The sequence below is a fragment of the Rattus norvegicus genome, chromosome 7, assembly GCF_036323735.1.
Source record: "Rattus norvegicus strain BN/NHsdMcwi chromosome 7, GRCr8, whole genome shotgun sequence".
Classification (NCBI taxonomy): Eukaryota; Metazoa; Chordata; class Mammalia; order Rodentia; family Muridae; genus Rattus; species Rattus norvegicus.
This window is the reverse complement of record NC_086025.1, coordinates 136,287,696-136,314,131: the sequence shown is the minus strand read 5'-3', so window position 1 is coordinate 136,314,131 and position 26,436 is coordinate 136,287,696. Positions and strand designations below refer to the sequence as shown.

Below are 26,436 nucleotides of genomic sequence, written 5' to 3'. Positions count from 1 at the left end.
TTTGGAAGAGATTCTTTATTCCTCTGCTGCACAGCAGTGTACAAGGTGGACTTCGCCTGACTCCATTTCTTGCAGAGGCCGCCTTCAGTCTGCCCACTTCAGCCAATGCATGAAGCAGAATGCTTGCTCAGAAACGTTTTTTTTTTTTTTCCAAGTCATTTTCACAGGGATGTGGGGTCAAGGGGCAACATTACACCCAAGAACAGGAATCCAAGCCTCAGAGGAAAGGCACTGCACCAGACCCCCTGCTTCTAGGGAAGACTGATGCAGAGAGGGGGAACTCAACAGCAGATTGTAGAACCAAGGCAGAGGAATGTGAGTGTGACGCTGAGTAGAAGGAACACAGCAAGGCAAACACCATTAGGCCCTTTCCTTCCTCAGTTCTGAGCATAAACTTTTCTAGGGACTAAAGTAGTTTTAGTTCCAAGGTCTGGTTTTGCTCCAGGGTGACAGAGGCCACACCAGGCAAAGATCTCACAGGTGATACAGGCAGAGAGGTGTGGTACAGACCTAGAGAGATGTTCTCAGGACCACGTGCAGGTATAGCAGCTTGGAGGCTGAAGGCCAGATCAGGGTAGAGGATGCACTTCATAACTCCAAGAGCCTTTAAATCACGGTTCCTCTGCAGCTCTGTCCACTCCCTATAAGGTGTTCCCATTTCTTCTAAGGCAGAGGATAGGGCAGCAGGAAGGAGAGAAGCTGCGGCAAAGAACATATGGCCTCTGCCACTCCAAACCCACTTGTGCTGAAGATAGTAGTCCTCCCTTTGCTGGATATATGGGCTGCTGGGATGAGGGCCCTTAAGGCACAGGGAAGAAAACACTCAGCACATTCTTTCTCTTACTTTGTTGATCTAAAGTACAGCCACAGTAAAGGGCCAAGAAACCAAGGAGAGAATGGGGGATTTGAGGGGGGGATAGGGGGGACGAGACCAGTGTAAGTAGGACGAGGGTGTTTTCTCTGACTCACTCAAATATGCTGGGGACTTTACTCTCATGAGAGGGAGGGGAAAGAACCCCAGAAAGTATGAGACACAAGAATCCATTGCAATTCTCCAAGATGACCCTAAGGACGTAAGTTGGGGGGCCTGGATAAGAAGTCACAGCAGATGTGGGCTTTGAGGGGCAAGGAACTGGGCTCAGAACACCTTCACCGAAGGAGGGACCATTTGATCTGCTCTTTGGCTGACTGCAGCACCTGTGGAGACAAAGGCAGCACTGAGGGGGGCTTGCAAACCGCAGGGAGTGAGCAGGCTGAGGCTCTCCTTCCCCACACTTGCCTTCCCTCTCCTTAGAAGAACAGGGGATAGAAAATCCCAAGGGTGGAAGAATAGGAGGAAGCTCTCTAAGGCCCTAGAGGATTGTCAGTTTGGGAAATTCCCCCCGAATTCAAATCCACTGGGGGGATGAAGAGAGAAGAGATATACCTGGGAGGAAAGAAAAAAAAAGCTGGGAGTTACTGGACACATGTTATAAAGAGGGGGTTACACATCCAGATGGTGAGGATTCCTACTGGGCAAAACCAGAACCACTTCCATGTAGGCCTCCAGGTCAAGCAGACAATCTATCTGCAGTCAAGGTAGAAGGATGGATCTGCGCAGCCTGCATATTCCAGAATATGCATTTTCAGCGCAGCCCTCATTTGAATAATAAGAGAGAGAGAGAACTGTGTGCTCACATACACACAGACCATCTGCTTAAGGCAAGCCTCTGCTGGGGAATAAATCACTGACTGAGGTACCAGGCAGGGAAGGTCTGAAGGGTACAGAGCAAGGCTGACAGTCCTGATCACAGTAAAGGGAGACAGGGTGGGGGCGGGGTAGGAGGACACTGCAATGAGTCCCAGTGCTCTGGAGTACGAGGGAGCCAAGGAAGCTAAGTGTGAGGTCTCAGTTTAGACTTGGCAGGTTGGAGGCTCCTGCTAGTTAGTCTCTGTCCATGTGCAGAGGAAGAAGGAAGAAGGAAGTCATACCTGAGACACGGTCTGCTCTGTAAGGGGGACGTCTTCACCCTGTACACAGAGATAAGCACTTAGACTGCAGCCTGGTAGAGGAGGAAGTGTTCTTTTAAACTGAAGCAAAGGCAAATGCCCTAAACTTCTTGGCCCCTTCCAAAGACTGAGCCACAATTTACTCGGCCAGAGGGACTGTGAACACAAAGGGTCATTTTATCCATCCTCCACTTAAAGGCAGGATGACTTCTTAAAAGATTTATTTCATTCCAAGTAATCAGCAGGATATCTGATCCTCACCTCCCTCAACTCTGGGGTGGGGGACCTGATTCCCTAGTCAGGAGAAGACCTTCCCTGAATATCAATATGGGGGGGGGGGGAAGCCAGGGGTAGTTAATGGATCCCGCAAGGCCTGCCGGGTAACGACTGCATGTTAATTTGAAGAAATAAACTGCTGCAACAGCAGCCTGAGAAGGGAAAGGGGGAGCCCGAGGGGGGGCCTCTCTCTTGCCACACAGAGACATATGTTAGAGGAGAAGATTAAACTATGCAAATGGAGCCCACGGCAGTTAAGACTTCCCATTACCCAGCACTGGCAGCTCTCACTCTGTGGAGGTCAGAGCTGGGACTGGTGCACTCCTCTGCTCAGACATCTCTGCACCATACAATTTACAGGTGGCTTCTCTGCACTGTCATCTCCCAGCAGATATGAGGACTCCTACCGTTCACTCAGTGACTGCCTTTCTGGTATCACTAGTATCAAGGAGGGTTGAGGTGCTGCCAATCAAGTGCTCTCTGAGGATTCCATCAGACTCAGAACTCCTCTGCCTCTATGACTGGATCTATCTTCAAAGAGGCAACTAGTCAACCTCAAGTTCCTTTACAGTTTTAGAACCATGAATATTAAGGTTTCTTTTACTTCATTGTTCCTTAACATATTAATGTGTCCATTTTGTGGAAAGACCATATAAAATGCTAGGCACCACGTTAGAAACAAACGCGTAGTTCCTTTGCTTCTCTGGGACACTGAGATGAAGAAGCCACGAGAAGGTAGGACATGAGCTGGACCCTCAGCCATACCCAGCAAGCCTGGCTTGGGAGGACCTGTGGAGAGATGGGGATGCACATTCCTGCTTACCCTCAAAGCTACCCGGTGCACCACTTGCTGGGGGTCGCTCTCTAGGATCACCCTACAAACACAAAGAAGACGGTTGCTTACTTGGTCCAGCTCCAAGGGACCAATTTGCTGTGAGATCAGGATCACTGGCTGGTCAGCCCAGTTGACTTGGAAGAGGGGCAGCCACTTCCCCTCCCCACTCCAAATCAAGGCAGAGCAGAGAACTCACCCTCCATCTACAATTTCATCCACAGCCAAGAAGAGCCCCTCCATGTTCTCCAGCAAAGCTCGCTTTTCTACGTTTTTTCTGAATCCCCAAAAGAAAAGAAAAATCAGGTTGTGTGTGAAAGGAATCCTGGGCCACTGTCTGAATAGGGGATCCTAACTCTGACCAATAACTGTCTCCACTAACCACACCTAGAAGGGAGTGAGGTGAATGAAGCAGAACCTTTTGCACTGCTGAATGGTGATCAGAATCTTGACATTCTGGGGGATCGCAAACAGCTAACTTCTGACTCCTAGGCTACTTATCCAGAGTACTGCTGCTGGTGAAGGTAAAAAGACATAGAAAGTAGAAAATATTCCCATCTCACAATCTGGAGCTGGTGATGGTGCAAAGGTAGGAGGAGCGGAATGCAAACCCTCTGCATTCAAGCTCTGACAAAGTTCTGAAGTCTCTTTGCTTCTCCCCTCCCCCTAGGCCTGCTCAAGCCCTAAAACAAAGGCCAAGGAGGGGCTGGGAACAGTCAGGGGCTGTATCTACCAGCCACAGATCCGGTGGTTGGTGCATGTGGCCTGTCACATCCGTCAGTATGACTCTTTCTCTAGATTACCCGAAATGAAGTCTATTCATTCACCTGGCTGGGAAATAAATCATCCCCCCTTCCTGAGGAAACCTGAGCCTCTGGCCTGCTGGTTTGAGGGCTGAGAGCGCCCGCTGTTCTCCTCCAGATGGATTTCTAAAATGTGTTCACTTTTAGGAGCTGCTGCGGCTGAAGTTCAGAGAAAAGTATCTCATATCTTCTCTTGCTGTGTGCATGGGAACAGAGGACTACTGGGAGGTAAAGCGGGCAAAGAGCACAGTGGGCCCATTCTGTGTCCAGGGAGAGACTAGGAGGGCTGGAAATGGAAAACTGGTAGGGAGGTTTCGCCTGGGACATTTTCCTGTCCTTCCTGTCCTTCAAACCCAGAGGACAAGCCTAGGAAAGCACCCGGGGCTCAGAACACCATCACAGTTACTGGACATGACGGGAGTAGGTACAGGCATACAGACTAGGTCCACTTCTGTACTCTGAACTACTCCTGAAGCTGAAGCAGGGGTTACAGGTTCAAGGGTTGCCTGGGTTACAAAGAGAATCTTAAGACAGCCTGGGCAACTTAGTAAGACTTTGTCTTAAATTAAAAGAAAAAGTTTGGGTGAGAAGCTCAGTGGTAGAACAGTTGCCTACCCTTGGTTTCAATCATCGGTATAGCCAAAGGAAACAGAGAATAGAATATTTATTCTTCCTTTAGGACTCTCTTTCCTCCCTTAGTCAGAGAATGATCCCATGTGAGAACCACGCTCTCCACCTAACCCTCCCCTCAGTTAGTTATCCCCAAACAGCAAGTCTAATTCCTCACACTGAACCAATTCCCCAGTGTGGCTCTGATTTCCCACTAATCGCTGGGTTTAAGGGATAGGTGCTTCCCTTCCAAATTTAAAGTGAGAATGGCTGCTCACCTCAGCATCTGGCTCAGGGAGTCGAAGAGGCAGTTCAGAACAGCCATGAGCATCAGCTGTTGAGAAAAGAGAAGGAAGGTTCAAGGCCCCAAAACTGCTACCCCAAAGCAGACATTCCACTTCGTTCCTCAGCAAAAAGCACAAGCTTTTACAAATGGCCAGAGACGTGATGTGAACACAATGCAACACAACAGCAGAACAACTCTGGTTTCTCGAGAAGTTAGTTCTGTAAGCAGTTCCACAAGTGGAGGCTTCTTTAAGGAAGAAACTGAGAAAGAACTTTGCTGGTACAGTCCTCTATACTGTCTATAGCCCTCTGTGTATTTACTTTTTTTTTTTATTGAAGATTTACTTTTACTTCTGTGTGTTTTACATGCACGTGTACAGGAGTGCCCATGGATTCCAGCAGAGGGCACTGAATCTCCCTGAAGCAGGAGTTACAGAGGGTATGAGCTGCAAAGCATGGATGCTAGGAACCAAATTCAAGTCCTCTGAAAGAATAGCAGGCATTCTTAATGCTAAGCAATATTTCCAGCTGCGTTTTGCTTTTTGAGGTAATCTGTCACATAGCCCCAGTCGGTCTTGAACCACCTATATAACTGAGGTTAAGCCTAAATTCCTGATTTTCCTGCCTTGTACTTCCCAAGTACTGGATAATAGGTGTGTGTGCACTGCCGTGCCTCTCTACCTCAGTGTCTTTTTAATAATTATTTTAATGTATACACTATCTGTCTAAAACTATGTCTGTATACCACATATGAGTAGTACCCAAAGATGACAGAAGAAGGCACTAGATTCCCTGAGATTGAGTGATGGTTGTGAGCTCCTATGTGGGTGCTGGGAATCAAACCCAGGTCCTCTGAAAGAGCAGTCGGTGCTCTTAAAAAAAAAAAAAAAAAAAAGATTTATTTTTATTTTATCTATATCCACACCAGAAGAGCAGAAGAGGCATCAAATCCCATTACAGATGGTTGTAAGCCACCATGTGGTTGCTGGGAATTGAACTCAGGACCTCTGGAAGAGCAGTCAGTGCTCTTAACTGCTAAGCCATCTCTCCAGCAGCCAGCACTCTTAATAGCTGAACTATCTCTCCAGTCCCTGCCCCTATGCCTTTACCAAGCTACCTGATGGATCAGTAAAGAGAGAAATTATTAAGAGCTGAGATCAGAGGAAGGTGGTGGAAAGAAAAAAAAAAACTGTACTCAAGAGTAAGGTGTGGTCATGCATGCTTTTTCTTTTTTTTTTTTGTTTTGTTTTTAAGCCAAATTTGAATCAAGCTTTATCAAATCCTGGCCACACTGATGGACACTGGCCAGGTCTGTATCCTGGATTCCCAGAGATTGGCCTCATCATGCATGCTTTTTATCTCCGAATTCGGAAAGCAGAGGCAGTGGATCTCTTTGAGTTCAAGGCCAGCCTGGTCTACAAAGCAAGTTTCTTGACAGCCAAGGCTACACAGAGAAACCCTGTCTAGAAGAAAACAAACAAACAAACAAACAAAACAAGGAAACAGTACCAAGGATCAAATCTGAGACTTGAAATTTGCGATGGGCACACTTCACTACTGAACTACACGTCCAGCCCCAGCTTGGGCTCTCAAGTCAGAACTCGGTCTGAACCTCAGCTTGTTCTACATAGGTAACCTCCAGGGAATTAGTGAGCTGAGTCACACATACAGCTGCTTTTATAGTTTGACAAAAGCCAAATAAAAGTAATTTTATATGGTTCTTTGTGGTTTGGTTTCCTCGTTGGCAAAACAAAGACAGTAATGCTTCCCACCCACAGAAATGCTGCCAAGCTTAAACAATACACTTCACAGAGCACACACATAGCAGTAAGGGCTCAGCAGGACCTGGTCTCTCAAAAGTCTTAGCTGTGATGGGAAATTATCTGGTGGCTTACGTGCCTTCTACTCTCCCAGAAGTTGTTTCCTACATACAAGAAGGTTAGGGATACACTCACAGACCCACTTATACCGTGAGAGCTCATCAAGTGACCCTTTCCTACTGTATGGTTCATGAAATTCACACTTACACACGCACACCCTTGATTACACCTCAGAAATCTACCTTTAAAAAACACTGTGACTGTGGGTAGAGGGCTAGAGAAGTGGTTTGGAGGTTAAGAGCATTGGCTGCTCTTCCAGGGGACCTGGGTTCAATTCCCAGCACCCACATGGTAGTTGATAACTGTCTACTACTACTACTGACCCCCTGTTCCTGGGGACCCAATACCTTCACACAAAAACACCAATGCACATAAAATAAAATTTAAAAAGTTAAAAAACAAACAAACAAACAAACAAACAAAGCACCATGGGTTAGCAAGGTAGTGGTGGCACACACCTTTGACCCAGTATCCAGGAGGCAGAGGCAGGTAGATCCCTGAGACGTTCAAGGCCAGCCTGGTCTACAGAGTGAGTTCCAGGACAGCCGGGGCTACACATAGACTCCCTGTCTCAAACTCCCTCCTCGCGCACACACACACACAAACAAAAAAATGCCATGGGAACTTGGCACAGTGGCTCACACCTACAATCTCAGCACTGAAGAGGCTAAGACTGGAGGATTGCATTGAGTTTGAGACCAGTCTGGGCTACAGTGTAACACTGTCTCAAAAATAAAACAGAAACAAAGAAGCAAACAAAACCTAAAATGCCACTGTGTAGGAAAGAACATTAATACTGTATAGATGTATATTCTAATTGGAGATGGTGGTTCCTGTCTGTAATTCTAGCACCTGGGAAAGAGATGTGATTTGAAAACAGCCTGTGTTATACAGTAAGATACTGCCCCTTACTAAAAAAAGAAAAAAAAAAAAAAAAAAAAAAAAAGACCCAGGAAACTTCCTTTCTGGACTGATTCTTTGGCTGGGCCATTTCTTCTGTAAGGCTGACAGGGATTTCTGACAGACCTCTTTATGACCTTGCCAGAGAGCAGAGGAATGTAGCTCTGCAAGCCCCAAGCCAGTGGCTGTGTCCCACTGGAGTGGCGTCAGAGGTAGCACACGCACAGTGAGTCTCACCTCGTTTTCATAGGAGCTGCCGATCACATAGAAATAGAGATCAATGCTGCTTTTATAGACCACTGTCAGCCCTTCCAACAGGGCGATTTCACCTGGGGGAAGAAAGCAGAAACTGAATGGTGGGAGAAGAGGTGGCAGAACAGGAGTTCCCATGAAATCCCGGGGCCAGCTGCCTGGGCCAAGGAAAGGCCAACTGTAATGACCTCCAAGCACTGAAGCTATTTATTGTTTCGAGGGGTAGGCAGAAGGGACTCAGAAACTCAGGGGAGTCTCTGTTCTCTGGTTCTCCCTCCCCCACTGCACCTACTTCCCTCCCTGCGTATGAGGCAGGGTAGCAGCCGATCCTTCGGAGGTAAAAACGCAGAGCGGTCACCTTTACAGGCTTCCATTTACCTGCCCTAATGGATGCGGTACAATAAGCAGAGCTGCAGTTAAATTTGTCAAGTGAGGCTCATAAATCCAGGGACTAGACAGGTAGCTAACAGCCAAGCTTCTACCATGGTATTCCCGTGTGAGGTACACTCACCTCCCCATTACATTTCTGAAGAGTTTATTATATGAGGGGAGGAGGAAAAAAAAAGAGGAGGCCGAGTCATTTTATCTTTTTTTCTAGTCCTGCTGACACCCCCTTCCTGTGGTTCCCCGAAACACAGAGAATGGTGCAGAATGACCTACTATCCGTCCGATGGGTCTTGTTGAAAATGTTCTTCTCAAAGGCTTTTTGCTCCTTGACACTGGGGTAGGTGTCGTCATAGTACTAGTGGGAGGGAAGGAGACATGGTTGGGTCACCATAGCTGTGAGCCCACAATGATTAGTGAGTGTTCTACTCTGGGATCTTGTATGACCCCTTCAAGGCATGAGGTAACAGGGGAATACTGAGACAGAGAAGCATGGACTACAGAGGCAGGGAATGGGAAGGGGGCGGGAGAGAGGGGGGAGACAGAGAGAGACAGAAAGAGACAGAGAGATAGATTGCTGCCAAGCCTCAGAGCCAGAACCCACATGGCAGAGAGAGAGAGAGAGAGAGAGAGAGAGAGAGAGAGAGAGAGAGAGAGCTCCTGCTAGTTATTCTCTGGCCTCTCTAACAAGTTCACACATATACACCCAGAAAAGAAATAAATTAAAAAACAAAACAAACAAACAAACAAACAAAAAAGAACCAGGAAAGGACTGTGCTTAATCAATCCTACAATTCTATGAGCTGTTTTTAAAACTCTGAGGGCACAGACCCAGAAGCTCTCAAGGATACACCACATGCTTCCTAGGAGTCATTCCTGTCAGGGACAGTGCTGAAGAAACAAGGAACACTAGATGCAGGGAGGCTTCCTCAGATTCTCCCTCACTGCAGGAAGACCAGTACGTTTTTTTTTAGCTTGGTTTTTTGAGATGGTTTCTCTGTGTAGTCCTGGCTGTCCTGGAACTCACTTTGTAGGTCTGCCTGCCTCTGCCTCCCTGAGTGCACAAGGGCTAGGATTAGAGATGTGCACACGACCAGTTGGCTGGAAGACCATCTCTCCCACAGCAAGGCAAGTCCATGCCCTATGCTCTGCACATCTTGGCCCTTTCTGCTGGCTGAGAGAAGTGGGCAGTCAGTACTTTACTGAGCCCACTCCCAAGCACTCCCAGCAAGGGGGTGGGAATGCAGGCTGCTAAACCGCCTGCTCTTTAGGGGCTAATCCGTCGCAGTCAGCTGAAGACCTATGACAGGTCTGGCATTTAGTAACTGGATAACTGTTTCCAAAGGTGTCCTGTATAGTTACATCCAATTACAGGGAGGAACAGCTGGTGAATTCTAACTAATCTCCACCTGCTGATTGATTTATGCTCTGCTCACCCAGAGTTAATACACCAGGGACAGAAGATATTTCTATAGGAGGGGGAGAAAGGAGGAGAAGGGTGTCCTTTCTCCTCTCAATCCACCCAAAGTTAGCAGCAGCTCACGGGGGCATGCAGCTTGGTGAGGTCAGAAACTGGAGGACTCCCTGAAAAACTCAAGCCAGTGACAAGGTAATAGGGTCCAGGGCAGAAGAGAGAAGTAAAACAGACACAAATACAGGCCTCTAGCATTGAGATAGTTTTTGCTCTGGAATTAAGCCTCTTAAGCTCTTCCTTGCCCTGATGAGAGTGATCATAGCAGGCAGAAAACACTCTAAGGAGCAGAAGATTGCCAACTTGGATTTACCTGGAGTAGTCAAGGTAAGGTGAAAGAATTCTCAAAAATCATCCCACCCCTGGAGAATCTGAGTTAGCACAGTCAATCCCAATATTTAAGTCTCCAATGTTTCTGTCCTGCTCCTAAATTAAAATGAAAGCAAATCTTACCTTGGCGAAGAGTCGGTCTCCGTCATTGTCCAGAATCAGGATGGCCTTGACAGTGTACAGGGAGGGCTCCTGAAGAAATATGAACACACCTTCAGTTCTGATGGCAGCACTACTAGCAAGCCTAATACCTTCTTTTCCTGGCCCCGCTGGGTTGCAAAGGGTCACACAGGGGTTTGTGTGTTCCCTGCTTCACCATGATTAGGTCTAATACCTTCCCCTGAGACTACCCGAGGCCCAGAGAGACAGTCTCAAGCTCACAGGCCTTCACCATGCTATTTCCAGGTCCTAAGGCCAAGTCATTTTCTAAATCACCCATTCTCCCTGGCCTCCTGAACACAGGTGGGCATGGGATGTGACCATGTTAATGAACAGGAATTTAAAAGAGGGCTGGATGCCCTTGGAAGTCATTGCAGTCTCAAAGCAGAAGCTTAAAGCAAGCCACACACACAGCAGGTCTGTGTGTGCATAAACACACGCACACACACACTGGTTCTGAGACAGACATCATCCAAAGTTCACATATGAAACCCTTCCTCAATATATATGAACCATTACCACTTAATCTGCTAGGATAAAAATCAACTTGAATCTTAAGTGTGGTAAACAGAAAAATATTTGAGACATCCAGGGTTTAGGAGGTAGCTAAAATAATAGGAGGGGAATTTTCTTCCAGTACCAAGAATGGAGCTAAGTACTCAGAGCCATAGTGCATGTTTGTGTGCAGGGAGCCCCCGGCTTCATCCCTGGCCCCTCCCCCTGTAAAACAGAACAAAGCCCCAGAATGACAGAGTTGATGATACTGGGTCGCACAAAGCCATCACAGCTCAGCTAGCTATAATGGTTACATTTTAACACCTTTCTTCAATTGTAAACAGATGATCTGGGAAAAGCTATGGAGCCTGGTGGTCTCTGGTTCCTCACAACTTTCAGAAGGAAAAAGGAAAGTGAGAGGAGTTGGCGTTGGGCACAGAAGGCCTCCGCCATTCATAGTATTTGAGGTCTCACCAAGACTGTTTCTCATTATCTCTTATCCAAGACAAGACTATCTGCTTTGCTCTCCTGGTCTTTAAAAACTCACCCATCTTCAAAATACATGTTTAACAAAGACATGAGGCAAAAGAAAGAATTACTGCTAAGGATCCAGAGACTATACAGCCTGACAGAGGTAGAGGAAGGTTCCTGGAGTTTCAAGCAAAAGAAGCAATCCTAGCTCAAGAGAAGTGGGTATTAACCTAGCCTTTTTTCTTTTTTTCTTTAACATTTATCTATCTATCTACTTATTTAGATAGGGTTTCTCAATATGTAGCCCAGATGGCCTTGAACCCACAAGACTGCCTCCAAAGTGCCATCACTCCACCCCCCGCACCCCCATGTGTATGGGTGCTTTGTCTACATGTAAACATGGGTACCACTTGCATGCCCTTGGAGGCCATGAAGAGAGTGTCAGAATCCCTTACAGCTGGGATTAAAGATGCCATGTGGGTGCTAGAAATTGAACCTGGGTTTTCTAGAAGACAAGTCAGTGGATTTTGTTGGTGGTGCTGGGTTTTGTTGTGTTTTGTTTTTGAGACAGGGTCTTATTATGAAGCTCTGGCTGTCCTGGAACTCATTTTGTAGACCAGGTTGTCCTTGAACTCACAGAGATCTGCCAGCCTTTTGCTTTGCTATTACTGATATTAAAGGTATATACCACCAGACCCAGCTTAAAAGTCAGTGTCCTATTTCTCTGTATGACCATGGCTGCACTGAAACTCTATGTAGACCAGGCTGTCCTCAAACTCAGAGACTTGACTGGCTCTGTACCTGAAGTTGCTGTGATTACAGGTAAGTGCCATCACCACTAGACAGAAGCCGGGACTCACTATTAACTGCAGGCCTATCTCTCTAGCTCACTAATCCAGTCTTTTGAAAACAGTATAAGAGCCCAGCAGTTCTGGCTCAGAATTTGGGAGGCAGAGACAGGCAGATCTCTGAATTCAAGGCTACAAAATGAGTCCCAGAACAGCCACAGGTACATGGGTACTGTCTCAAAAAAAAAAGAAAAAGAAAAAGAAAAAGGAAAGAAAATGCCCTAAGAAATGTAAGCTTTGTTTTCCCAACTTACTTTTTTTTTTCTTATGAGGCAGGTTATGCTATGTAGCCCCAGTATATAGCCAAAGATAACCTTAAACCTAATCCACCTACGTCTTCCTAATTACAGATGTGTGTCTTTATGTCCATCTGACTTGAATTCTTTTTTTTTTTTTTTTTTTTTTTTGGTTCTTTTTTTTGGAGCTGGGGACCGAACCCAGGGCCTTGCGCTTCCTAGGTAAGCGTTCTACCACTGAGCTAAATCCCCAGCCCCCCTGACTTGAATTCTTAAGAATGGTAGTTTTTTATAAGGTCCTATCTCAAAAAGCAAAAAGAAACCAGCCAAAACATTCACCAATTGTTGTACTTCATTCATTAATTCACCTCAAGTATACAGAGTAATGCCTGGCACATTTCGAACTCTCAATATTTGTTCAAGATTGAGAATAAAGTTTAAAAAGAAACCTCTTGGCATGATGATGTATTATAACTGGATTTTGCATCTAAGTGGATTTCGTGGTGAGACTGTTGTGGGATGATATTATTGCCAGTCCACCCTCTCCTCTGACACATTGAAAACTGCCCACCCTAGCCACACTGCCCTCTGGAATAAAGAACAAATGCATTTCCTCTGCAGCTGGGGAACTGTGCTGTATGGCAGAGGGAAGTCTTCTCAAGTAGAGTCTAAGAGCCACAAACAGAAGTTGTTCTTCTAACTCCTAGCTCCATATAGAAAGATCATCCACAGAGCAGGTTCTGTTCTATAGCCACTTGGCCGGCCATTCAAGTACCGAAATGGAGCCCTCAATGCGACTGAGTTCCCTTAATGGACAAAACGTCCTGAAAGAAGGAAATGGTTGTGCCCCTCCATGCACACTCACAGCAACCACACAGGGCTAGTTGCCCACAAGCTGAAACTGGACCTTAATCTGGCATTGGTGACTGTTCTTGCAGCCAGAGTCTGGCATTCCTGGAAGGAATGGGAGCACACACCCCATCCTCACAGAAGCCAAAATCCCTAATGGCTACCTGCCAAGCGGGAGAGCCAATGCTCTTGTGGCCAGCACAGTTTAAGCACCTACAGGGTCATGCTAACAACAGAAAAACAGCCCAGGGTTCTGCTCCTGGCTCTCTTCACTGGCTGTCTAGAAGACAGGATCAAAGAAACCTTAAAACAGAAACACCGAGTCTTCCTGGGAAAGATAAAAGACAGGCTGAGGGAGAAAAGAGAGACCAGACCAGCTTTCAGGCACTAAGGGTCTGGAAGAAGAGGGAAGGCAGAATGAAGTCTGAACGGTTCAGACTTTGAAGGAAGACCCACAGCAAGGAGAGCTGGGGTATTCGGCAGGAAATGCCACCCGACAGCATCACCATGCTGCAGTAGCGCCTGCTCTCCTTTCATCTGTTGTAGCTGACCCCACTCTGCCCTAGGCCTTTACATCTCAGGAGAGGGGACGCCAGAGAGCTCCCCTCATGTCATAAGCCAGAGAGCTCCCTTCATGCCATAACGCCAGCCAGTTCAAAGGTTCCAGAAGCCATTACTAATAATGTAATTTCACTCCGAGTTTTGCAAAGGACATGTTTATAAATAACTCCCAGTACTAAAAAATGAGCTTCCTGGACAATGGACTAGGCTTTGACCTTGTACTGCATTAAATACTGACTCTTTTTTTTAAAATACATCTTTTTTTAAAAAGATTTATTTTAGTTATATGAATATACTGTTGCTGTCTTCAGACACACCAGAAGAGGGCATCAGATCCGATTACAGATGGTTGTGAGCCACCATATGGTTGCTGGGAATTGAACTCGGGACCTCTGGAAGAGCAATCAGTGCTCTTACCACTGAGTCATCCCTCCAGCCCTAAATATTGACTCTTGAAAAAGACCCTACAATCTTAGGGTCTTTCAAGGGATTGAAAAGATCTACTCTTCCTCTCACTCCCCAAATGGGCAGCTGCTAGAAAGCTTTCGAGACAAAGTTCTGTGATGCACTGACTTTCAGAGCCACAGCCTGAGTGTATAACAGAACTTCACCTCAAATGCTAAGAGTGCCTGTAAATGATGGATAGGCAGACTGGCTTGTAGGAGGAGGAGTGGCAGGGATAGATTTTCATGTCTGTTTTCACTATCAAGAAAACTAGAAAGCTGTCCTCGGGACAGCTGAAATATCATCCAACAAGCACCTAGGCTGCGGCAACCAACTCTCTGATCTCAATCGGAGTCTCCAGGAACCTGGTGGGAGTGTCAAGTCTGGAGCCCCAAGGCCTACACTGGGAAGGCCAGAGGAAGAAGAGTCCTTCCCAGTGCTGCCCCCTGTGAGCCTCCGGCCTGACACACAGCTTCCTCAGGGTCATGGCCCAGGCAAACAGTGCTACAAAGGCACTGGTTTGGGTGCAGTGCTCACCTAAGGTGTGAGACCCCAAGTTCAATCCACACACAAAACAAAAACCAAACCCCACCAAACTCTATTTATATGTATTTTGTATTTTAAATAAAGCTAATAGAAACAGGTTTGTAAGAGAAAACATGGAAAGCTAAGAGTAGTGGCACATGATTGTAACTCTAGATGCAGGAGGATCACAAGTTCAAGGTCATCCTCAGCAGCTTGTCAAATTTTAGGACAGGCTTGGACAAATGACTGTCTCAAAACAAGTACAAACAAAACGATGGGATTAAGTCTACGGGGTTGAGGATTTAGCTCAGTGGTAGAGCACTTGCCTAGCAAGCACAAGGCCCTGGGTTCGGTCCCCAGCTCCGAAAAAAAGAAAAACAAAAAAACAAACAACAACAACAACAAAAACGATGGGATTAAGTCTATTGGCAATATATATGGAATAGTAAGGGAATACTTGGGTAAGATCATTGTATGAGACTAAAAAATCTTGGAGAAACAATGTGTAGAGCAGAGAGACAGAATATTTTATATGCGGAATCTTTTTTTTTTCCCCCCCGGAGCTGGGGACCGAACCCAGGGCCTTGCGCTTCCTAGGCAAGCACTCTACCACTGAGCTAAATCCCCAACCCCGAGACAGAATATTTTAGAACTTTGAGTAACTATTTGATTCACTTAGGTCACAAAACCAAAAGGCCTAAGAATCTGTAGAGATAGATAGCTCGGAGGTTAAGAGCATTTGCTGCTCTTGCAGAGGCCTCAGGTTCAGATCCCAGCTCCCAGTTCCAGGGGGTTCTGACACCCTCTTCTGGCCTCTGATGGTACTGCATGCACATGGTGCCCATTTATGTATAAAGACAAAACACTTGTATGTATAAGGGGAACGGGTTGTTGGGGAGGGGGAACACCCTTACAGAAGGAGGAGGAGAGGGATGGGATAGGGGCTTATGGATGTGAAACCGGGAAAGGGAATAACATTTGAAATATTCAACAAAAAAAAATAAAATCAGAACTAAAAACAAACAAATACATTCATACATACATACATTCATACATACAGACAGACAATCTGGCTGAGATTCCTGGAAAGTTCTGTGTTCCCTACTTACAAAGATATTCTTGGGACCACAGTAAAAGGGCTAAGCTTAGCAAATTATCCGCCAATTAAAAATTGTAACAAGATGGTCTCCTTCAGGGCTGGAGAGATGGCTCAGCAGTTAAGAACACTGACTGCTCTTCCAGAGGTCCTGAGTTCAATTCCCAGCAACCACATGGTGGTTCACCCATCTATAATGGGATCTGATGCCCTCTTCTGGTGTGTCTGAGAATAGCTATAGTATACTCATATAAATAAAATAAATGAATCTTAAAAAAAAAAGATGGTCTCCTTCAACCCTACTTATAAAGCGAAACCTAGAGTTAGAACTAAAAGAGCCCTTCATAGTGAACACATCTGTAACCCTAGAACTTAGAAGGCTGAGCAAGATCAGGAGTTAAGAAGCCAATCTAGACTACATAGTAAGCTCTAGGCCAGCCTAGGATAGAGTGGAACCTTGTCTCGAAAGCAAAACAAAATTAGAGGAAGAAATTCTTATATACCAGCACCACATGAATACGCAGATATTCTGCTGCCTAACCCTGTGTTAACATTTTTTAAATTAAAAACCGTGCTGGGACTGAGAGCTCTAATTTACTACAGAAGCCTATAGACTTCAGATGAAAAGAAAATTTAGCTAAGTTTTGACAAGGACAGCATTTAGATTTGGAAGACACAGCTCAGGGGTTTCAGTGGTGGATTCTGTGCTCAGAATATGCTTTAGCATGCACTGTGCCACATTCCCCCAGCACCAAAGACAAAATAATAAACACATTAAAAACCAAAAACTCAGCAGGGCTGAGCAGGTGGGTCAGCAATTAAGAGTGCCTCCTGCTCCTTCCAGGTCTGGGTTTGGTTCCCAGCAGGGGATCTGACACCCTCTTCTGGCCTCCACAGGCACTCACACATAAGTGGCACTCACACACAGAGACATTAAAACCCAAAACAACCAAAAGCTCCGAGGAAATAAGACCCAAGAGGTAGAAAAAGGGAGTTCTCTGTATGTTCAGGGCCAGTCTAGTCTACATAAAGTTCCAGGACTGCTGGGGCTGTATAACGAGACCCTATCTTAAAAAAAATAAAAAAACCAAAAAAAAATGGGTCCTAGAGAAATTATCTAGTCTACATGAGATCAAATTTTGGTTAAAAAAGAGGAATCAGAACACATATTCAGGAGGTATTGATGGCAGAAAGACAGATTTTAAAAAATCATTTTAGGAACTGAGACTACAGCTCAGTTATAGTATTTCCCCAGCATGCATGAAGCCCTGGGTTCAATCCTTACTGTTACATAAAACCAGACATGGCCTTAAAGCCTGTAATCTACCACTCAAGAGGCAGAGGTACAAGACTCAAAGTTCAAGATCATCAGCTACATAAGTTCACAAGCCTCTGTCTCAAAACAAACAAACAAACAAACAAACAAACAAAACAAACAAACTGGAGTGAGAGTTCAGTTGGTGAAGTACTTGCGCATTTAATCACATGCACTGTCAATTCCAGCATTCAGGTAGCAAAGAGCAGAGGACCCCTTGGGTTCACTAGCCAGCCAGCCAAATTAAAAAGGTAAACAACGGGGTTGGGGATTTAGCTCAGTGGTAGAGCGCTTGCCTAGGAAGCGCAAGGCCCTGGGTTCGGTCCCCAGCTCCGGGGGAAAAAAAAAAAAAAAGGTAAACAACAATAATAATAACTGAGCTGGGCAGTGGTGGCACACATCTTTAATCCCAGCACTGGGGAGGCAGATGGGATCTCTGGGGTTCGTCTATAGAGCAAGTTCTAGGACAGCTAGGGCTACACAGAAAAACCTTGTCTCAAAACAGTAACAACAACAAAACACAAAACAAATGAACAAACAAAAACCAACTAGGTAGGTGTTGGGGATTTGGCTCAGTGGTAGAGCGCTTGCAAGGCCCTGGGTTCGATCCGCAGCTCCGAAAAAAAGAAAAAAAAAACAAAAAACAAAAAACAAAAAACCAACTAGGTGACTGGCTGCTGGGTAGAAATGGCACTCGAGGTTAGTCTCCACCCTCCACACAACATATGCAGGTGTGGGAGTCACACACACACACACACACACACCTTCCTATAGCATATGATAGGGCAAAATTTCTGCCACTTGGAGGAGCTGACATCTCTGAATTCTGGGTAAGCTATTAACTCAAAATTTCCCCTCCCTTTTTCTGATACTCAATTTCCTCATAGAAGTGAAAGGCTGGACCTAGATCAGCTAGGGTTGGTACCTTTAAATCTCTGAACTTTGTTCCTAGCAAGCAAACAACAACAAAAACCCCATATCACACAATTATGAGACTGAACTAGGTTTAAAATCCAATCCTCTTTAGATTATGTGAAGAGCCTGGGTTGGTGGCCCACATCTTTAGTCCCAACACTTGGAAGGCAGAGGCAGACTGATCTCTGTCAGTCTGAGGACACCCCAGTCGATGTAATGAGATCCAGGCTAGCCACAGCTACACAGTGAGACCCTGTTCAAAAAAAGCCAAACATTCTTTTGAATGTGAAGAGGAAAAATTGAGGAAATGAATGGCTTTCTGCCTTCAACCAGTTAACAATTTAATAAAAGTATGTGGCCTTTGTAAATTAATACAACCAAGGATCTTGCACTGCCAGCAGGGGGAGTGAGGGTCAGCACCATATCCCTCCAGCTCTCAATGGCCGGATTTAGTGACCAAATCGCACAAGTTAACCAAGCCTCAAGCTCTTAGGCAACGCAGAATATCAAGTCTTTGCTTTTCTTTCCTTTTTTAATTGTATTTTATTGTAAAGCATATGTATTTTACATGTATGAGTTAGTAAAGGGTGTGATCTACTGTGGGTGCTGGGAATCAAACTTGGGTTCTCTATAAAAGCAACAAGAGCTCTTACGTGCTCAGTCATCTCTCCAGATCCCCAGGTATCTCTTTCCTTCCCTCCCTCCCTCCCTCCTTCTCTCCTCTCCCCTCCCTCCTCTTTCTTTATCTTACACCCCCACACACACACAGGGTTTCTTTTTGCCTCTGCCTCCCAAGTGGTGGGATTAAGGGCATGTACCAGTATAGCCCAGCTCCCCAAGCAATTTCTGAAAACTCAGGACACCTAGCTGCTGAAGAACTCCCCCACCCAAGGGGTCACACAACTCCTAACTTCTCAGCCATTACCAGTGAAAAGATTTCACACAAACGAGGTGGCAATGCTGACAACCAGGTGAACTGAAATCAGATGCATTCCTCAACCAGGCCTGAGGCTACACCAGAATACCCTGCCACCTGAATTGGGTACTTCAGAAACCCACACTCAAATCATTCAGCAAAAGGAAGAAAAATCAAAAGGGACTAGGGACATCTTTTGCCCTTTTTCTTTCCAATGCTATCATTGTGCGATATCCCCAACCCTGTCTCAGCACACAGCCCAAATAAGTTGGCATTTGCCATCCTCCAGCTAGGCCTCCCTGGTGCTAGAATGGGTCTGTGCCCATGCGTGACCGGACATCTAGATTTAAAGCACCCCAAAGTCTTAATTTCTTTCTTTCTCTCCCCCCCTTTCAAGATTTATTATGTATACAATGTTCTGCCTGCACAGTCAGAAGAGGGCGCCAGATCTCATTATGAGCCACCACCATGTGGTTGCTGGGAATTGAACTCAGGACCTCTGAGCCATCTCTCCAGCACATCTTAATTTCTTAATGTGGATTTCTTTTCACATTTTTCCAAGGCAGGATTATTCTACAATTTTCAGCCTGGCCTCAAACTCTCAGCTTCCCACATGCTGGGAGTTACAGACATCCACCGTCAGCTTGGATCCACTTATGGTTCATTCTTGGCCCTAGTTTCTATCATGATTAACCCTGCTGCCCTCTGCTCCAGACACAAGGATCTACAGACAAAGTAAAGAGTGTCTGTGTTCTTCGGTCTAACCACATAGCAGAGAAGATGGAAGCTGGGTTTGGAGGCACATACCTGCAATTCCTGTGCAGGAAAATGAGACAAGAGGATCATAAATTAAGGCTAGCCTAGACTATATAGTTAATCCCCCCAACACACACACACACACACACACACACACACACACACACACACAGAGTTGGGGATAATCGGCTGACAGAGCAATTTGGTGCAAATGGAGTTATGTGCACTGATTGTGAAGAAAAGATAAAAAGCCAGTAAAGAGGCAGACTTTCTAGTCTTTGGGGTTTTTTTGTTTTGTTTTGTTTTGTTTTGTTTTTGTTTTTGTTTTGTTTTTTTGGAGGGGGAGGTCCTCAGGTATTCCAGGCTGGCTTCAAGTTGCCATGTAGCTGAGGATGACCTTAAATTTCTGATCTTTCTGATTCTATCTACTGAGTACTGAGACTACAGTGTGTACCACCATGCCCAGTTTATGAGTGCTAGGTATGCACTCTACCAGCTGAGGTACGTTCCCAGCACCAAGATAAGCTTTCGTCTGTAGCACATGAATTAAAAGGATTTCCTGAAGGTACAAAGGTGACAGAGGCTAGGCAATGTCAGGACAGAAGAAATCTAACTGTAGATTAGAGTCTGCTGTAGAGGCAAATCTGGAAGGCCTTTGCCAACACTGGCATCTCACAGTGTACATGGACTTAGACTCCCAGGGCATCTTCATCATTCCAGCGTAAGCGGCTGCACCGGCCCCGATGACGCCTGTTCGTCTTTACTGCTCCCTCCAGCAGCTCCTCTCTCCTCTAGTTTTTCTGTCAGCCCTGCCAATACCAGCCAAGCCACGCCAGTGGAGTAAGAAACAGCAGCAAGAACACAGATGAGAAAGAGCCCAGCCTGCCTTGAGGCTCCCTCACACAGGTGGGCAACTGCACTCACAATCTGCCTCCCAGGGAGGACCTGGCTTTCTTTATGCAGAGGCCTCCTCCTCCCTTTCAGACCATGTGATGGCTCCTCTAGACCTTTGATGTAATTTATACCTTGCCAGGGACCAACCCTTTCCCACCACTGTGAAGGAGAGGAAAAAATATATAAATAAATACGTCGGAAATCTATAACGAGGTCTTCTTAGAGGGCAAGACATAGGGAGAGTAAGAAGCAGCGTCAATTACTCTTTTGGGGTTTTAGTTCAAGCCAAGGTCTGCTTCCAGCAATCAACCATTAAAACAAGCCGGCCAGAGTAACAGCACAGTTTATTCTGATCATTTAATTTGAAGTGTCAATAAATTAAACTTCAATCAATTAAACTAGGTGTGCAATAACCCAGATGGACACCCCGACACCAACATAATCACAATAAAAATTTTTATGGCTGCCAGGGACCTCACCGGGGGTAGTGCTGGCACTGCTCAAGCCCTGGCTGAGAAATATATCTCCTCAGCGCAGGAATGAGGAGATTGCTTCTCCTAACGAAATGGAGGGGCCAAGCACCAGCAAGGACGCAGCTGGGAGAGGGGCACAGGGGACTGCCAGGAACGAGATGGGAGTGCTTTGGGGGCTTAATGTAATTGATACCTTTGCCCAAAGCCGGGGGAGGGGGCACTCAGGCCAAGTACCTCTACTGTTAGTGCCAAAGGAATTTAACAAAAGCCCCATTAAGATGATTCAGGAAGCAAAGGCCACTGAAACAACGTCAACCTTTGAGTCACCAACATGTCCTGCAGCTTCCTCCTCTAGATACATATACATCCTGGTGCACTTTAGATGGCCTGGTATTTGAATGAGATGTGGAAATCAGGGTTTTGTCAGTTTTAGGATAAAAAGGGAGATGGTGGATGGAATCGAGGTCTAATCTGTAAAACACTGGAAATGCACTCAGAAATAGGAAGAAATAATACCTCTGTACGACGTTTTTACCCATCTGAACTGCTACAGTAACTCAGCTTTGGGAGTGGGGAAAAAGTAAAGGCAGAAGGAAAGTGTAAGTTATTAAGATTCCAGATGATAAGTGGAGAACGGCAACCTGCAGATTCCTCTCCACTAACACCTGAGAACAGGGGAGCCAGAAAAAGAGCAGCAGAGGGGGCTGAGGCCAGAAACAGGCTGGGAACTAAGAGACAAAGGACTGGAAGATTCGGTAAATCCAAATATGAGCTAAGGCCACATTGCTTTTTTTCAGTATTTACTTTACGACTGTTTTGCCTGCCTACGTGCGTGTGCCTCACAAGCTTGCCTGAGGCCCAAGGTCAGAAGATGGGGTCGGACCCCCTGAAACTGGGGCTGCAGATGGTTATGAACCACCACACAGATGCTGGGGCTAAAGCCGGCCCAGGTTCTCTGCAAGAAAGCAAGTGCTCTTCTTAACCACTGAGCCATCTCTCCATCCCCCAAGGCTGGCTGCTCAATTCAAGAAGGATCCACTGTAAAGTCCTCAATGAAGGAATCTATTGTTACCTAGAAATGCCTACACTGGGGCAGATTTTGACCCATTTCCTGGCCCTCTAGCTCTCCCCTTCCCTCTTCTCAACATTGTACAGTCGTGTGCCTTGTACAGGTGAGGCCAGAAAATGTTTGATTAGGCTTCCCCAGAGGTTCTGCCAAACCAGAAAACAGAAATGCAAGAGGAGGAAACCTGGAGGCAGCTTAGTAGCATGTCCTCTCTAAGAGTAGTTTCTTCAGTGCTGTCCAGGTACAGGGAACTCTTTAGCTCAGTAGAAATGTAGAGATTTCTTGAATTTTTGCTTGCTGCTTTCTTTTCTTTTCTTCCTTCTTTTTTTTTTTTGGCACAGGGTCTTGGCACGTGCTTAAGCTAGTGTTAAACTCAAAATCCTCCTGCCTCTTGCAGATGACTTGAGTTCAGTTCCTAACACCCTCATGAAGAAGCAACTGCCTGGGGGTTGGGGATTTAGCTCAGCGGTAGAGCGCTTGCCTAGCAAGGCCCTGGGTTCAGTCCCCAGCTCCGGAAAAAAAAAAAAGCAACTTCCTGTAACTCCAGTTCCAGAGGACCCAATACCCTTTTCTGACCTCTGCAAGCACCCACCTATATATACACATAAGATAATAAAATAAAATTTAAAGACCCTGCCTCAAAACAACACAGGATATGGTTTATGGTGGTTCAAACCTATAATCTCTTCACTTTAGAAGTTGGAATCAGAAGGGTCAAGAGTTCAAAGCCAGATTTGACGACATGAGCCCTATTCTCAAAAACAGTATTAATAGGCTAGGTGTGGTGGTACATGCCCTTAATCCCAGGACTTGTGAGGCAGAAGCAGGTGGATTTCTGTGAGTTAGAGGAGAGCCTAGTCTACACAGTGAGTTCCAGGACAGCCAGGACTATATAGAAAGACTCTATCTCAAAAGATAAATAAATGTAATGATGATGGTATAGGTGGGCACAGAAACAAACACTATTAATCCTGGTACTCAGAAGTCAGAGGAGAATCTTTGAGTTTAAACCAGCATGGTCTATATAGCAAGATCCAAGCCAGGCAGGACTACATAATGAGACCCAGTCTCAAAAATAAATGAATGAATGAATAAATAAATAAAGTTGGAAAGAACACAGAAGTAGAAAAGAAAAAGACACTAGTTTAATCCTCAAGAACTCTAAAAATCAGCACAAAAACTAATACCTGTAGGTTTGGGATTTATTTATTTATTTATTTATTTATTTATTTATTTATTTATTTATAGATAGGCTCTCTCTACATAGTTTTGACTGTCTGGGAACTCACTAAGTAGACCAGGCTGGCTTCAGACTCTCAGACATCCTCCAGCCTGTGCCTGCCAAGTACTGAGATTAAAGGTGGGAGCCACAATCTATAGATTCCTGTAAGTATTTTATCAACAAAAACTTTATACAACCCATGGCTGAAAGGAAAATCCTGCAAACTAAAGAGGTGTAAGAACCTACAGAAACTTCAGAAACCTAGTGAGGCCGGGAAGTGACAAATTCAGGCCCAGTCCAGGCTACATAATGAGACTGTATCAAAAAGAAAAAAGAAAAAAAAAAAAAAGATTTGTTCTGAGAGAACAAGGAAAGTAAAATGGAATGGAGTTTTGGCACTGCCCTTCCTTAGGAAGAGTCTTTTCCTACAGCTCTGCATCCCTAAACCCAACACATAAGGTGCTTGTGACAAAGACCTGGTACAGTTTTTAAAGTAAAAGTATGGGGTTTCCAGCAAGGGTCTGTTACTACATGCAGCTGGTGAGCTCAGCCGAAAGGTAAGAATGAGGAAGAGGCAGGGTGAGACAGACTACCCAGTGCAAGAAGAGACAGAAAAGGGAGAGAAAATGACACAGAGATTACCCCATACAACTTCAGCTCTCCCAGGGCTAGGGGCCGAACACAGGGCCTTTAAAGTCAGCTAGACCATGTGCTCTTGGCATAGCATTACACCCAGCCCAACAGAACCAACGGTAAAGGAGCTCCCCAAGTATCACCTTCCTCACTCTTTAAGCTGGTTCAACTAAATTACATTAATTTTGGTTTTATGAGACAAGGTCTTATTTTGTAACCCAGGCTGGCCTCAAACTAGCAACAATATGGCCTCAACCTGAGTGCTGGGGTTACATATGTGAGCCACCACACCTGACTAAAAAGGCTAAAAACATCCAAGAAAACCAATTTTACAAACTCTACCCACATCTGTCACAAGATTTTAAAAAACAGTAAAAATACAGTAAATACTTGAACTACTCAAGACATTTTGCTTCAACTTATCCAACTCACATGATGAGAATAAATTCTCTTTGACATTTGAAAGAAAGAAGGTTTGGACAGATAGGCCAGTGGTTAAAAGTGCTTGTCATACAAATAAGAAAACCAAAGTTCAAATTCCCACATAAACACCAGGTGAGAATGGAGGAGGTCTGTCCTTGGCTACATGGCAAAGTTGATTCCAGTCAGACCTTATGAAACCTTCAGTCAAAAAACTAAAACGAGCTGGAGTGGTGTCACATACCTCTAGTCTCAGCACTTGGGAGGTAGAGGCAGGTGGATCTCTGTGAGTTTGAGGCCAACCTGGTTTCATAATGAGTAGCCAGGGCACCAGAAAAGGGAAAGGGAGGTGGAGAGGGAGAGAGGGACCCTGTCTCAAAAAACTTTTTTCCTCTAAAAAAGAGAAGGAAAAACTTGGTTGTTGGTTTTTTTTTTTTCTTTTACTGACAAAGAGTTTGACATGTACACTTACAAGGAATAGAAAGGAAAACAGAAGCTAAGGAAGACTCTTGGAAACAGTCCTGGAATACAACTGAAAGGAAGAAGCTGAAAGTTAAATTCCTATACTAACATTCAGACACAGGTAGGCCTCCAAACTGCCAGCCAGTGCCTTGACAGGCGGAAATGCTCTGGCTGGGGATTTAGCTCAGTGGTAGAGCGCTTACCTAGGAAGCGCAAGGCCCTGGGTTCGGTCCCCAGCTCCGAAAAAAAGAACCAAAAAAAAAAAAAAAAAAAAAAAAAGAGGCAGTGTTTTATTTGAACAAGCAGAAGGATCAGGGGAGAAGAGAGCTAATGCACTGCTGGTATCAGTCACCTCAGTTCTCATGTAACCAAGCAGGGGAAGACAGACAAGGGGTCCTACAGTATGAGTTCCTAAAGTCTAAAGGAGGAGGGAATAGGACAGCAGAATAAGGAGTCAGAAAAAAAAATATTCCAAAATCTAGACTAGCTCTACCAAGTACTCCTGAACCTGGATGGAATGCTGACCGACTCTCAATCATGACGGGATTAAATACTAAAGATTAACAGGAAAACGAAAACAAGTTTTGTGAAGGAACAGGACATGGAACTGCCAATACGTAGTCGAATTCTGACCACCATCAGGAGAATCTGGGGCTGACAAAACACCTCTATTCTGCCGTTGCAACTTGGGGGGAAATATGGAGGTTTGGGGAAACTCAAGTAGGTATGATCCACAATGCTAACCATCAGGGAGAACTTGAACTCCCCCGCCCCCCAGGCCCCGATCCAGTGCATTCAGAATTCTCCTAAGGTCCCTGCATGTTCTCTTCAACTTTGCCACCGGCTCTTGCCTCTTCCCGGTCAGGCTTCCTACTCTAAACCGCGGCTCTGGCTCCCATGTAGGCCACACTTGCATTGCTCAGACAGCGGGAGCTTCGGCCCCGAGGCCTGCCCAGAACCCTCTCCCCGCCCCAGTTGATGAACCCCACCTCCCGGACCCCCTGGACACCACGGCGGAGCCACCGGCCCTCCAGCTCCTACCAAAATCAGCGCCTCCATCTTGCCCGTAGCTGCTGCCGACGTGGAGTCGCACAAGCGACGTCGCCGCTGATTGGCCCTGAGTCTTCGCTAGATCCCGCCCCAAAGAAGCAACATTGGGTGAAAATAAGCCAGCCTTCGCATCTGGACCAGTCAGCGTAGTCACTCGCTTCACGGACGCCAACTGTCCAGCCAGAAGAAGCGGATGTTTGATTGTCATCCGGAATTTTCAATGAAAGACCAAAACCTCAAGCGCTGAAGGGGCGGGAGGATCATTGAGGGCGGTGTTGTTTCCATGGGGAACAGAGGAAGCGATTGTTACTTTGCTATTGGTAGGAGGAAGCCACGTGATTCTGTCAGCCTCTTATTCGCACTCGCTGTAGGGGGTGCTATGTGTCTCTAACCCTTAGCATTAGCCTTGCTGAAAAGCCCTACCTGAATCCAGATTCCCAGCGCCACCATTAGGTCCTGCGGGTTATCCGCAGCTGTAGTGTCCTTGGGTCATTTCAACAACATTGAGAGTTCACCAAGTTAGCTATGGACAGTCAAGCGTTGCCTACACAAACCAAAGTCTGGAGAAGTATATCCCAGGATGTGCACGTGTCACGTACACATACCCAATAAATATTTT

At 45.7% G+C, this 26,436-nt stretch overlaps 1 protein-coding gene and 1 non-coding gene across 6 annotated transcripts; both read right to left on the bottom strand.

Annotated features, from left to right (window-relative positions):
• On the bottom strand, positions 1–26,436 carry Copz1 (COPI coat complex subunit zeta 1). 5 transcript variants are annotated; one of them, XR_010052988.1, is made up of 10 exons: positions 25,809–26,436; positions 10,135–10,203; positions 8,487–8,568; positions 7,812–7,903; positions 4,788–4,843; positions 3,297–3,374; positions 3,089–3,140; positions 1,972–2,010; positions 1,280–1,426; positions 1–1,197 (listed from the first exon to the last, which is right to left on the bottom strand). XR_010052988.1 is itself a non-coding variant. In XM_017594903.3 (9 exons), exons 1-9 carry the CDS (start codon positions 25,824–25,826, stop codon positions 1,364–1,366), a joined length of 549 nt encoding a protein of 182 aa, XP_017450392.1. In that variant the 5' UTR covers positions 25,827–26,436; the 3' UTR covers positions 1–1,363. The 5 variants fall into 5 exon arrangements, 4 of the variants coding, with proteins under 4 accessions (XP_017450392.1, NP_001101587.1, XP_038935278.1 ...); XM_017594903.3 differs by having other exon boundaries at positions 1–1,426; NM_001108117.1 differs by lacking the exon at positions 1,280–1,426 and having other exon boundaries at positions 25,809–25,875.
• On the bottom strand, positions 14,166–14,262 carry Mir148b (microRNA 148b). The gene has a single exon (NR_031782.1). It is a non-coding gene; the product is annotated as a microRNA 148b (primary transcript).